The sequence below is a fragment of the Paralichthys olivaceus genome, chromosome 10 (assembly GCF_024713975.1).
Source record: "Paralichthys olivaceus isolate ysfri-2021 chromosome 10, ASM2471397v2, whole genome shotgun sequence".
Classification (NCBI taxonomy): Eukaryota; Metazoa; Chordata; class Actinopteri; order Pleuronectiformes; family Paralichthyidae; genus Paralichthys; species Paralichthys olivaceus.
The window spans coordinates 1706448-1719281 of record NC_091102.1 but is presented as its reverse complement, the minus strand read 5'-3'; the positions used below and the strand labels follow the sequence as shown (position 1 = coordinate 1719281).

At 42.5% G+C, this 12834-nt stretch overlaps 1 protein-coding gene across 1 annotated transcript; it reads left to right on the top strand.

The window, feature by feature from the left end:
- The first annotated feature begins 10403 nt into the window (after positions 1-10403).
- Positions 10404-11464, top strand: LOC109641030 (probable 2-ketogluconate reductase). Its single transcript, XM_069532747.1, is given in 4 exon segments — positions 10404-10547; positions 10549-10812; positions 10850-10950; positions 11305-11464. Coding segments are annotated over 4 exon segments (669 nt in total).
- Positions 11465-12834: the final 1370 nt, after the last annotated feature.

The window sequence follows — 12834 nt, the reverse complement described above, 5'->3', positions numbered from 1 at the left end:
CCATTGTTTCTTCTTGCTCGTTGTGTTTTCTGTAACTAAGCAACCCACTGCGGAGGAGACAATCTGCCGAGGTGTGTAAGTGTTTAAAGTATTCATACAAAAGAAAAAACTCTGACAGAAATAATGACAGTACTTGTGATGATAGAGGTATTGTCAGTAATAGGAAATATAAGTAGGCATATTGCACATACAAGCAATGTAGGTGTAATCATAATCCACAATCATCTGCCGCCACGATTCACAGTGAGGCTGCAAACACGAGGCACAGGGACTCTGTCCAACCTGAGTTTGGATTCAGGTGTCTCATGTGGACGGGGATGATTTCTGAACTCGTTTTTGAAAAAATCTTTTTTTTAAATGAAAACGTATTGTTGTGGATGTAGCCTGAGAACCGAGCGCTGCCACACCGGTTCATCCCTGAAGCTTTAAAGGTCGCATAATATCCTGGCGAGCGGCCACGGAACATTAACCAGCGGTGGAGTAGAGTCGCATTGTGCTTTTATATTTTCTTTTCTGTGGATGTGAGGATGATGCGCTGAGGATGAGAGCATTATGAGTAATATTTCCCTGAGTGATCATCATTTGAAACAGTATTTGCGATGAATAATGTACCTTCTTAGATTCATGATACAAAACATGACCCTTGATTCCTTTTTTTTTTTTCCAGAGGCATCATTTCTCATATGTTGACTGGTTATTTTCTATGAGGAATGAAAACCTAGTCGTATTGTGCTTTTTCTCTGACAACACACTCACACACACACCCAAGAGGCGAAGAAGCTGCTGCAATCCATGACTATGAAATCACTACACTGCATACTTACCATTCACGGTGTCAAGAGTTTAATGAAATCCCAGCTACAAGGTTTCAGGGTTTTTTCCCATTATGTTTTTTTTATCAGCTCAGATTTCTTCCTCGCCGTATCTTACAGGTGTACATGACACAGTGGCCGTTTCCCCCAGCCTTCGTTACAGTGTGATGTGTGGAGTGCTGCGAGATAGCAGAATTTCTGTTGGTGATACATGAACGAGCATCTCAGCGGCAGCCGGCTCCGAGCTCCTGCGGCGTCTGCCCACCGGGGGAAACAGATGAGGTTGACTCAGGGGTCATCAGCCCCTCCTGCAGGACGCCGCTGATCATCCTCCTCTGCTCAACAATCGAAACACAATACCAGACCGGTGAGGTGAAGAAACACAGTCGCCCTGCACCACCCACTGCTCTGCCTGCAGGATGGAAACGCTGAACTGTCATGGAGCGGATGCACGGAGAAAAGCTGCATGAATATAAACATGCAATACATTCATTAATGGATTAGACGCCCATCTTTCAACAACCATCTAAAAAAATCCAGGTGAAATTTGCAGAAAGGAACAGAGAATGTGTTGGGTTGTTAAAGGACTGCAGCTTTTATTTATTTTCCTTTGCTCAACAGTGATTTTATGCTCCAGTGAGTGAATACAGCTTAAAGCCCCAGTGACGGTGCACAACTGCCAACCACAGCCACGGGTCAGCAAAGGTTAACGTTCTTTTAAATCTGAAAACTTCACTGTTGTGAACTGTCAGTCCCTTCAAAAGGCTTCGATGAGAAAAAACACGAGTTCCTACACCGTCTTAGAAAAATGTGAGTCGACCGGACGGCTGAGTCAGTTTTTGGCAAAAGTTGAAGTAACGAGAGAAACATTAAACACAAGAATGGCCACAACACAAAACCTGATCCAAGTTCAAAACTAAACTTTGACAGCTCAACAAGGCAGATGAGCGGGAGGCAAAAAACAGGAAGTGTGACGGTGAGAAAACCCCTCAGGTTACAGGGCGTCAAACAGGAAGTGAACCACATGAGTCAAACAGGAAGTGAACCGCAGGAGTCAAACAGGAAGTGAACCGCATGAGTCAAACAGGAAGTGAACCACAGGACGTATGAAATCAAGGATGTTTGATTGGATTATAAACTTGGATGATAACCAGTTTATGATTCTAAAAATCTAATTTCTTTACAACTACACGTTCTACTCATCCCTTTATGTCTAATGTGTTTAATGGCTCCGTTTAATGGCTCCTTGATTAAAACAGATAAATGTGTTTTATTTACTTTCAAACAAATCTTCAACCTTTCCCTGATTAAAACCAAAGAGCTGCAGGGGCCTGAACCATTCACAGACCCACTAATACATGTCGCTCCTCATGCATTGAAAAATATAGTTTTATTTTTCAACTCAAAGTAGAGAAATCTACGTGTGACGGAGTTCTAAGTGCATTCTGATGGTGCTCTTGACTTTTCTGCTTCAGTCACATGGTCCAACAGTCAAACTGTCACTGTGACCTTCACAGAGAAATGAGCTCGGGTGCTTTCAACACATGAATACAACACAACACATAGCCAGCACATTTACTGGGTGAAGTGCCTCTCGTCATGTATTCAACTGTGCACAAATCTAAACTACTCTTACACTGAATCCCGTCCAGAGGAAAATTTCACAGCGCCTGCTGCTTCGGATCGTCAACCAACAGCCACAAGCTCAATCTGGTCTCCTCGTCTCCACGTCCACAATGAAAACTGTTTCTGAACATCTTCGCCCGGGAATGAAAAGTACAAACCGCTCATCATCAGTGAATAAAACACAGTTTGCATGTGGGTGAAAGGAAAAGCGAAGAAAAAGCTCAATTTTGAAAAATGTAGATGAGGACGAGGTCAACGACAATGTGGTCCAATTGTGTGTGTGTGTGTGTGTGTGTGTGTGTTGCCATTTTGAATTGTCCTGTCGAGGGGACATTTATTCGAGTCCTTCAGTGTTTCATCTGTAAAATCCACCAAGGCTTGAACCCTCGAACTCAAAACCTAAGAGCTGCAGCACCCTGAGACACGTGGCCAGGATGTTCCAGGCTGTATTTCTCAGAGCGTTCGAGTGAGATCCTCAAAACATCCAAGGTCTCCTCTAAAACCTGGAGCTTAATGTAAAAAGGTGCTTGACTGGTATTTGTTCGAGCCTTCGAGTGTTCGCTTAAGGTTGTGTCTGAGGATTGAACCCACGGTTTTATAACCTAAGCTTGGTCTTCTTTCATCCTCTGATAGGTAGACATCCACCAGGGTCCTGTCTGGTGGTTCTAAAATAAAATGAGTGTGGACCGGGCGTTTTTATGGAGCAAAAAAAACATCTCAGGACACGTTAAAACCTTGAGGGGGATGGAGGACAACAGATGATGTCACATGTCAGGTTCCACTCCTGTCAGTCGAGACAGAAAATACGAGGCTGAAGATTGAAAACAGAAAACCTGGCGGGATGAATCTGGATTTCTGCAGAAGCACGTAGACAAAAGCATGAATCCATGGACGCAGCCAGCCTCGTGCCAACAGTCCAGGTTGTTGTTGGTGTTGGAGAATCTTTCTCTGCACACTTCAGGCCTGTTAACACCAATCAATCACAGCTGCAGTGCCGCAGCCTCCTGGAGTATTGTTGCTGACCATGTGCATCCGTCTGTGGCCACAATTTACCGTCTTCTAATGGCTCCTCGCAGCAGCCTGCCACAATGCATCGTGTCACAAAGCAAAAGTCGCCTCAAACTGGAATCATGGAGAAGCTAATGAGCTTCAGTGAGCTTCCTCAGTCACCAGATCGTAATCCAACGCTACAGATCTGGGATGCGTCACATCGGGTGATTGGCAGCAGTGAACGTGCAGCTGACGAATCTGCAGGAATGAACATGGAGCTTGTTGAGAGCAGGAGTTCTGCATTTTAATAGACGTGTAGTGAAGAAAACTGAAAAATGTTCTGGCCTCATGCTTCATTTAAAACTTTGAGAACAAGATGAACTTTTATTGTTTATACCACCAGAGGCTGTTCTTTTGACTGAAGCTAACAGGTGTGGAAAAAAAACAATATATATATATATATTTCCAATATCCAGCGGAATCAAGGCCACAAAAAGTGATGAGAGAGAAGAAAGGTCGATGTGGTGTTCCTAATAAAGTGGTCAATAGACACTTATTGTGTTTACTGTTTAATCTTGTGGGTGCAACAGAACCTGACACGCCTGTTTAAAGGTGAATTAGAGTTCTTGCTTTGAGGCCTTTGGGAAAACTTCATCATTATTCGCCTTCGTGACCAAAGTTATAAAAGCAAACAAATGCAAATATTTAAGATCAAATATTCCGGTCGGTTCAAAAGTGAGTCCCGGCCTCTGAATTACACGTTTATTTAAGAAACTGTGCAAACTGACATTGAGAAGGTTAACAGAGGGAGGCCATTATGTCACTTCGTCTGAATGTGCAAAGGCTACGATTCATTTCCAGCAGAATAAAGATGTCCAGCTGTCTTTTTAATACATTTGAACATTTGTCTTTTGAGTGTAAAGAGCTTTTCAGCAGCTTAAGAAGGACGAAAGGTGTTTGAATAAAACTTCACTCTTCACATCTTGTCTCTAGTTATAAGAGTTAAAGAGCGGGCGGCCCGGGAGTTCCTCAGCTCCACCTGGGGCGTCTTCAAACCCCACGGAGAACAGTAGCCAGAAACACATCAGTGACCTATTAGAGAAAGAGCCCCATTATCTCCCCATTTTATCAGAACTCACCAGTGAAGAGTAGCCGGCCCAATCTTTTACGCCACATCCACACTAATGCACAAGTTTTCTTTCTCCTTCAGTTCAGTGCTTCTCTGAGAGCAGCTAAAAACAGACATTTCTACAAACACCTTCCAGAGGGCAGATTTCCAAAGCCTCTGCTTTCTTGTTTCCGCAACGGAGCGTTGGGGCAAACGATGACATCACAGCTTACTTTGCGAACACCAACTGTTGCTTAATGATCATGAACATCACATGTTGAACATCAACGAGCAAAGTTTCTCTGTGTTTGGTTTCACTGATGGATCGAATCACTGCCATCTGGACGGAAACTTTTTGTAAAACGAAAGTCGTGTGGAGATTTTTTTATCTTATCATGATTATTATTATTATTATTATTATTATTTTATCTGTATCTGAAAATGTTCCCACAAATGCACAATCTCTTCTGTTAAAGTGAAACTGCAGCAGCCGTTTATTTCAGGATGTGATTTCATCTTTTTTCTTGAATGAAACTACTTACTTGTGACCTGTGTTTGAAGATTTAAGCCTCGTCAGTCCCAGTATTTACACAGAGCGACTCTCAGTGCGTCCTAACTGCTGACAGCTAAATTAGGGCTTGTGAGGCAGTGGATTTTTCCAGCCAAGTGCATCATTGCATCAGAAGTACTAATGGATTCAACACAGTGTGGTCCACTGACAGGCGCTGATGAAATATTTGGCTTAAAGCAAACAAACCATGACGTGTCACATGAGAGAGAGAGAAAAATGATTTGGGGGAGAGCTGCTGCTGCATCCAGCAGAGATTGTCATGATGTATGATCGGACCAATGATGTCGTGGCCCCTGGTTCCATGAGACCTTGAGTGAGAATTAAAACTGCGGTGCACCGCTGCTGAATAACAATCACCCAAATACAAATTAGCCAAGGATACAAATCCTCCTGTGCACAGCACCGCGGAGGATCTGGACGACCGGAGAAGACGATCAGCACAAGGAGTGAATTTCTGTATTTTGTTTACAATATTCTTCACCAACTTTTCCGCAGGTCTCTGTTTCTCTGATGAACTCAGTGACTCAGCCAGACAGAGCTCGAGGTTAGTCACATCCCAGTCACATCACTTCACCGAAAACTCTTGGCTCCCGATACTTGGATTTCACTTGTTGAACTACTGCACAAGAAATTTCAAGAGTTAAAACAACCTTGAGTAAAACAAAGACCAGTGAGAAGTAATGTAAATAAAATATTGGATGTTGCCACCAAAGGCTTATTCTGCATCAGACGATACCAGATGGGCTCCGAGATCGGGGGTGGGGTTAGTTTATAACAAAGGTTTTGGACGGTTGGGTCCAGACTTTCTACCAAATGTTCGACTTTCAGAAAAACAGAAAAATCTCTGAGATAGTTGAAGTTCTTTTGGGGTTATTTCAGTTTAGCGTCTGTCCTAATCATAATCCTGCAGGATCGTCACATAGATCTAACGAGGAGGCTGGAGAGCGTCCAGAGAAACGGACTCTGACGTTTGCGTGTTTGCATTCAGCCCCTCCAGAATCCAGTGCGTGACCACATCGTTGTTTCGTTCTACTCAAAGGAGGAAGTAGCGGTACATCATATGGAGCCGCAACGACCTCAGTTAGTTTCCTGTTTGAAATCAATCGTTGACCCGGTTTCTTTTCTCAGCCTTATAACCAATTCACTTTTGTCCTGACACCGAAACAAACTGTAACCACAGCATGTCTGTCTCTCATTGTTACCATGACGATGAAAGGGCCGTAAAAGTGGAAACCCGCCCGGGTTTTACCAAGTGCATGGGGACATCCGACCGCTATGGTCTTTTGATTTGAACGATCTGTGGAGCAGGTTTTAACCCCCGGGGGAGAAAGACAAATGAACCTCAGCCTTATTGACCTGTTTCCTGAAGAAATACTGAAAAGAGACGACTGGACAGACAAACTGCACATTGACCACTCCTCCCTGACAATGAGCGCACAACAGGATTATTGAGTCCAATCTGTCCAAAGACTCACAGATGCACCATAGATGCACTTCAACGCTCCTCGATCAGCGCGTGAGACAATAACATGAAGCTCTGGTTTGACCATTAGTCCGCACAGTGAATCTGTAGATTACATGTTGTCGCTCCTTCTTCCATCATTTCAACTTCACAGCTACGCCCCACCCGTGTTTTTCTGCAAATCACAAATTCACACACTTCTTATTTTCATCACTTTCTAAACAGATTGCATCACAGGTTCACAAACCTTGCATTTAAGATGCAGCAGAATCCAAAGGGCTTAGCTGATGAGCACATTAATACATCCCAGACTAATATAAACCCACCTCATCTAACAGAGGAACAAGTAACGAGGGAAATTAAACCAGAGGCTGAGAGTCTTTTGTTTTGGGAAACTCTGCGGTTCGGGGTTAAATGTTGATTATGTTATTTTGTAAAGTTGCAGTGAACAAACAACTGAACAAAGACCACAATCTTCCTCCGAGAGAGTTCATTAGCGCTCTAGTTGCTATGAGAAGATAATGTTTCACCGTAACTGATATTTATGGTTGGAAAATCGTGGTGAAAGTTGTGTTAATTACAAAACTAAACTTTCGAACATAACTTGTTCCCTTTAAAACATATTGGAAGGATGTTGCAAAATTAAAAGGGTGAAAATGTAATTTCTCCGACACGGTTGCCTGACCGGACAACCTTATTAAAAAAGAAGCCAATCAGCTGCGAACCTTAACAAGTTATTCAGCCTCATTCAGTTTGTGCTTAAATATGAACTTTGGGTTCTGCCGGTAAACACTGAACATGAGACCACATTCAGAAAACAATGGAGGTGAGCACGTCCTGGTTCTGTTTCACTCTTCATCACGTGAAGCCGACTTCATGCCACACGGTTTTTACGCCTGATTTGCCAGTTGCAGATGAGTCGTAGACAAAAAGCCCCCGATCGACAAAAATGCGACGAGAGAGACTTGCTGACGTACGTCTCACATGTGTCTTCGTGATTGAACAGTTTGATCAGAGTTGATGGAAAGGCCGTGCTGCGTGTGACCCCTTGTTGCTTGGCGGTCGTGTCGTATAAACTCACAATGACTCAGGGTCATGAGACAGTGAGCCAAGTCGTGTGAACTCCACAGCGATCTGACGACTTAGAGAGTTGTGTTGTTGGAACCCGGCAGCAGTTCATCAAAGTGACAACTACAAACATACATCAGTTTCTTTCCCTCTTGGCTTTAGATGATACAATACAATGTAATAAGAAAATATCAGAATAATAATTGGCTGAACCGGTTCAGGAGCATCTCCAATAAAATAAACTCTCCACACAGAACGCCCCTGTTGGCCTCATGCACTCTGTCGCCAAAGTGCCACTGCCTCTTCTCCTACGAGTTCAATTCCCAAGATAAGAAAAGGTGTCGGACTCCGTGGACCTTCCGCTCTTCTACAGCGCTGATGGGCCCAAACACAATCTGAGCTGACAGAAACATGAGGCAGGGTGACGAGAGGAGGAGGACTGTATTGTCCCTGAAGCCTCATCCGCCCCTGACAGAGCTCCACTGCTCTCACAGTGATCTAACACAACAACACACCAGCTATTAAAAGTCTTAAAGGACAAATGGCGATATGAAGATACTAAAGTTAAAATACAGCCTCAACTGTTGAGCCATTTGCTTTAGAGAGCGCTGAAATACCGTTGATGTGAAAGCTCCAGTTCAATGTTTGCTGCGTCTGGAGCCGACAGCGAGAGGTTTCCACTCAATCCTTCGTCTGCAGTGCTCGATGACTTCGAGCTTCAAGCCCCGTGAGGTCATTTGATTTCTGCATTTCATGAACACAAACGGCTTCTGAGAAGAAAGGTTCAAGAAATTATGACTGCAATTACTTTCTATTTTTTTCCGGGTAGAAAATAACTTAACGGGTCTCTTCTGGCCTGTATGCCTGTCAGGTCACGCTGAACACAACACGCGTGTGGCTGAGGAGTGTCATCGCTGACATGCATCAGAGCAACTGTCAAGAAAGATGAATATGTAACGTTGCACTTTCCAAGAAGACGTGGAGTGTTTGTGAAAAAGTTTGTGTAGTTTGAGGACCGACACGCTGTGATGAAGACGTCACGGTGCGCAGATCGATTCTGAATTATTCAAACGTCTGTTCAAATGTCGATACTCATGTTGAAGCTTCGTTGTTAAACTCCTCACTGATTTGGAGTAAAGGTGTTTTTTTCTCCGTCAGAGTAAAGAGTGATTTCACAATGAACACGATCTATTAGCCACCAGTAGGTTGGGGCTAATGGATCGTGTTTGGAAACACAAACCTGATTATACATTTCAAATGCAATCTCAATTCAGAATATGATGAGGTCAAGCAGTGATCGACTTTAGAGGAGGAGAAAGAGCCTCAGCTAGACTTCACCCTCTCACTCACTTTCAGTTCATAATGGTTTTTAATTAAAGAAAAAGAAAGAGTTGTTTATGTCTAAGTTTCAGTACGTAGCAATAACTTGAAACTTTTTATTTTCCACAGTAAACTTTTGCACAAAGAGCATGATCGTTATCACCCTTTATTTTATTAAGTACCTGAAAGAAAAGTGGTGGTGTTGCTCATCTGTAGTTTCAAGGATAAATGTGCTCAAGAAGAATAAACAACATTTGGCAGCGTTTCGGTTCTGCAGGTGGTTTTTGCGGTGAGGGAGCTAATGGCTGAAAAGCACCAGAGGGAGAGTTCGTGAGCTGCTACGAGTTTGACAAACTCCTCCAACAACTTCATTTGCATGAGCACCAGGAAAAGCACAGGACCAGACAAGAAAAGGTAAATAAAAGGAGCCACAGACTTTTTCTGAAGACTTGATTCTACTTAAGACTGAAAAACAAGCTGCAAGCTGCAGAAGCATCACTACCATCTGACATCAGACACCACAGAGAACTGAGAAAACAACACTTCACAGAGGTTTGTGATATCTTCAGTTATTCAGCATAACCCTCCTCCGTTTGTCTGCTCATCTGTTGCTAGGCACTGTCTGGAGAGAATACACAGTACATGCTGTTCAAGTACTTTTATCGAACATCAAGTGAATTTTGTTTGATGTATACATGATATAATATGTATTTTGGTGCATATTCTATTAATGTTTGAAGAGATGTTCCTAAATTCTAAAAACTAAGCTCATTGCTAAGCTTTGGTTTTGGTGAATCGTTGTTTTGTCAGTGGAACAGCTGATGGTGTGATAAAGTATTAAAGGTGCTTTACACTTATTCTGTTGATGTCACAGCCATTTGATTTAATTTGAGTTAACTCAGTCTCATCTGTATATTTGTAATTCAGTCATGAAATAAGATATAGGGCAGGTTTAATACCATTTCTTTAAAGTGGAACTAAAGGGACATGCTACAGCTTTTTGAAAGAAATGTATTTAAATGCAAGTCATAGATGGTATTTTGTCTCGTTGTAATAAAAAGTTTATCCTTGGGCGTTGGTCATATTTGTCACACTGAGCAAAATAAGGACACAAATGCAGACTTCACTCGAGGACAGATCCAAAATATTGTCTTCACTAAGACGGAACAGGTTCTGAACATGGAGAGGCAGAGTTATCCAAACACAGAGGCACGAAGGCAATGTTCAAAAACCGAGGTCGGTCAAGAACACGAGGAAAGTGTTGACAGTGATCTGTCGAGACAAACTGGCATCGAGGTCATGGAAACACAGGGATCAAATACACAAACAGAGCACTGGCTTTTGTTTTTGTGTGTTTTGAGCTCTGCACCACTTCCTCCTTTGTGATGTTGAAAAATACTACATTGTTGTATTTGTGCTGATCTTTTGGTTTCATTGCTCCTGGTGATGGAGAAGGAGAAACCCCGGGCTCTGGTCTCAGAGGAGGAGATCGACCAAAGTTTTCTCGCTAAACTCATTGAGGTGTTGAAGCAGCACTTTCAAATCGTCTCCAGAAGAGAGTTTCTACACAACCCTCGGCTGCATGGTCCTAAAAATCCAGGCCGTGTTTGTGTGGAGCAGAATTGCAGCTGACCGCTCCCTGATCAGTTCGCTCCCCTCTCTGAAGGTGGTGTCCAATGGAGGAGCAGGCACTGACCACCTGGATGTTCCATTAATCACCAGTGGAGGGGTGAAGGTGACCAACACTCCTGGTGCGGTCAGCAGCTCCACTGCTGATGTGGCCTTGGCTCTGCTTCTGGCATCGGAGGATCGTTGAGAGGAAGGTCAAATGTCCTATTGTCCAAAACAAAGACCTGCCTAAACTTTTTCTTCAGACAAATGATATGAGAGAGTAAATTTAAAGAGACACATTCTGTGGAATGGGAGAGATCGGTTAAAAAAAAGCTGAGAGGAGCAAAGGATTGAAGATCCTGTATCATAACAGGACCAGAAGGTCAAAGTCCCCTGCTCAGTGGAAATAATACATAACTCACAGTGAAGGGTGTTGTTAAGATGGACAGAGATATAACAGCTGGGATTTCTCAAAGCAACTGAAAACAAACACAATGTCCAGAACTTCCTGTTACATCTGTGCCAGAAGGTAACGATGAGGAACTACATTCACAAACCAACAGGAAGTGTGAATCCCACTTCTCATAATTGCAATTAGACTAAATTCCACCAAGTTAATAATCCGTTGAGCTTCTAGATAAACAATCAGACAGGTTTTCAAACGTGGTGGAGGAAAAGAAGAAGAGCGTTGAAGTGAGGAACCAGTGTGACAGTGTCTCTGCTCACTCTCGTTCAGGAGTGCAGAAGCTGAGCAGGCGGTGGGAGCGGCTCACTGCCGGAGGCTGGACGACCTGCAGAGGTCGGACTTTGTCGACTTTTGGCGCTCCAGTCTGGAAGGATGACTGACTCATCCTGAACCTTTACCGAGGTCTCACCTCAGAATCTCTTTGTCGTAAAAACAGAGCATTAATTAATTACATGAACTGTCTTCTGCTCCTTCGGCAGGGGGTGGGGGGTGATTGCCTGACCTGCGTTAATCCGACTTTAACCTTTCTGAGAATCCTAAATTCCTGAAACGAGATAGTCACGTCCTCTGCAACAGCGTCCATCACCTGAAACGCTTGGTGTAAAATTTCTTGATATTTTCCTGCACTTGTTTAACCAGTATGATGGCAGGAAAACCTCACTAATGCAATTTGTATATTCATTAGTCTTTATTTAACAAGGATTAAAAACATAAAACATTAATCTCAAAATGAGAAGAGATTATTTATCTGATTTATGATTTATATCAGGACAATATACACGTCAACACATACCGGCACATTCATTCAATACATCGGCTGAATTAAAAATCGAAATCACTTATATTGCATATTGTGATTGAGTCTTTAAAATGAATGTTCAGATCGTAAATGAGACAGTTTCCTTCATCAGTGATTTCACTACATTAAAAGATTAATCGCTTTCATCTTTCCTTTCATTTGCATTCAGCGCTCGTCTCGTCCCGTGTCATGTTCCACTTTAATCTCTGATATACATGATGATCTCACTAATGTTAACACAAAGGTATCACAGTCATGGCTCCTGTTTCAATGTAAAACACGGAGGGTTTCACCGGGAGCTGGCTTTTGATAGAACCGATGAGAAAAGAGGTTTAAGCGTTTTATTTTGCTTTGGACGATAATAACTGTGAAAAAAATTAAAAATAAAATGAAGCCGAGCATGAAGAGAAACGTTCTTAACCGTGAAATAGTTGTTTGACAAAGCGATCCCAGCTCGAGGGTCAATTATTACCTCTATAGATTAACATTAGAGTGATTTCACAGAAGAATAAAACAATAAGAAGGTATTTAAAAGAAACCCTGTGTGTTAGAAAAATGTGTTTACACAAAAATATTATCTTTTCTTTCTTTCCAATTACATTTTCGCTGGAGTGACACCCACGAAGTGTCTGCTCTGTTTTTTAGAGATATACGTTCCACAGACGGACGGACAGAGATATCTGAAGTTATTTCATCTCCACTTCCCATACTGAGAATATTACACCGTCATTTTAAGAATAATGAGCTGCTTCAGAATTATCCCTTGTCATTAGCGAGTCGTCTCTTTTTATTGTTTGTGTGCGGAGGTTTTTAGAAACAGTCAGTGGTGAAGTCAGACAACTGTGTTCATCCTACCTGGTTTATCTGCACTGAAGATTTTAGAGTTTTTCACAAAATGAAACTGACTTTGCCTCATTACTGTTCTTGTGTGGTTTATATATAAGTATTTACTGAACTGCTAGTATTTCAGAGGTCTGTCGGATGCAATTTCAAAAGAAAGG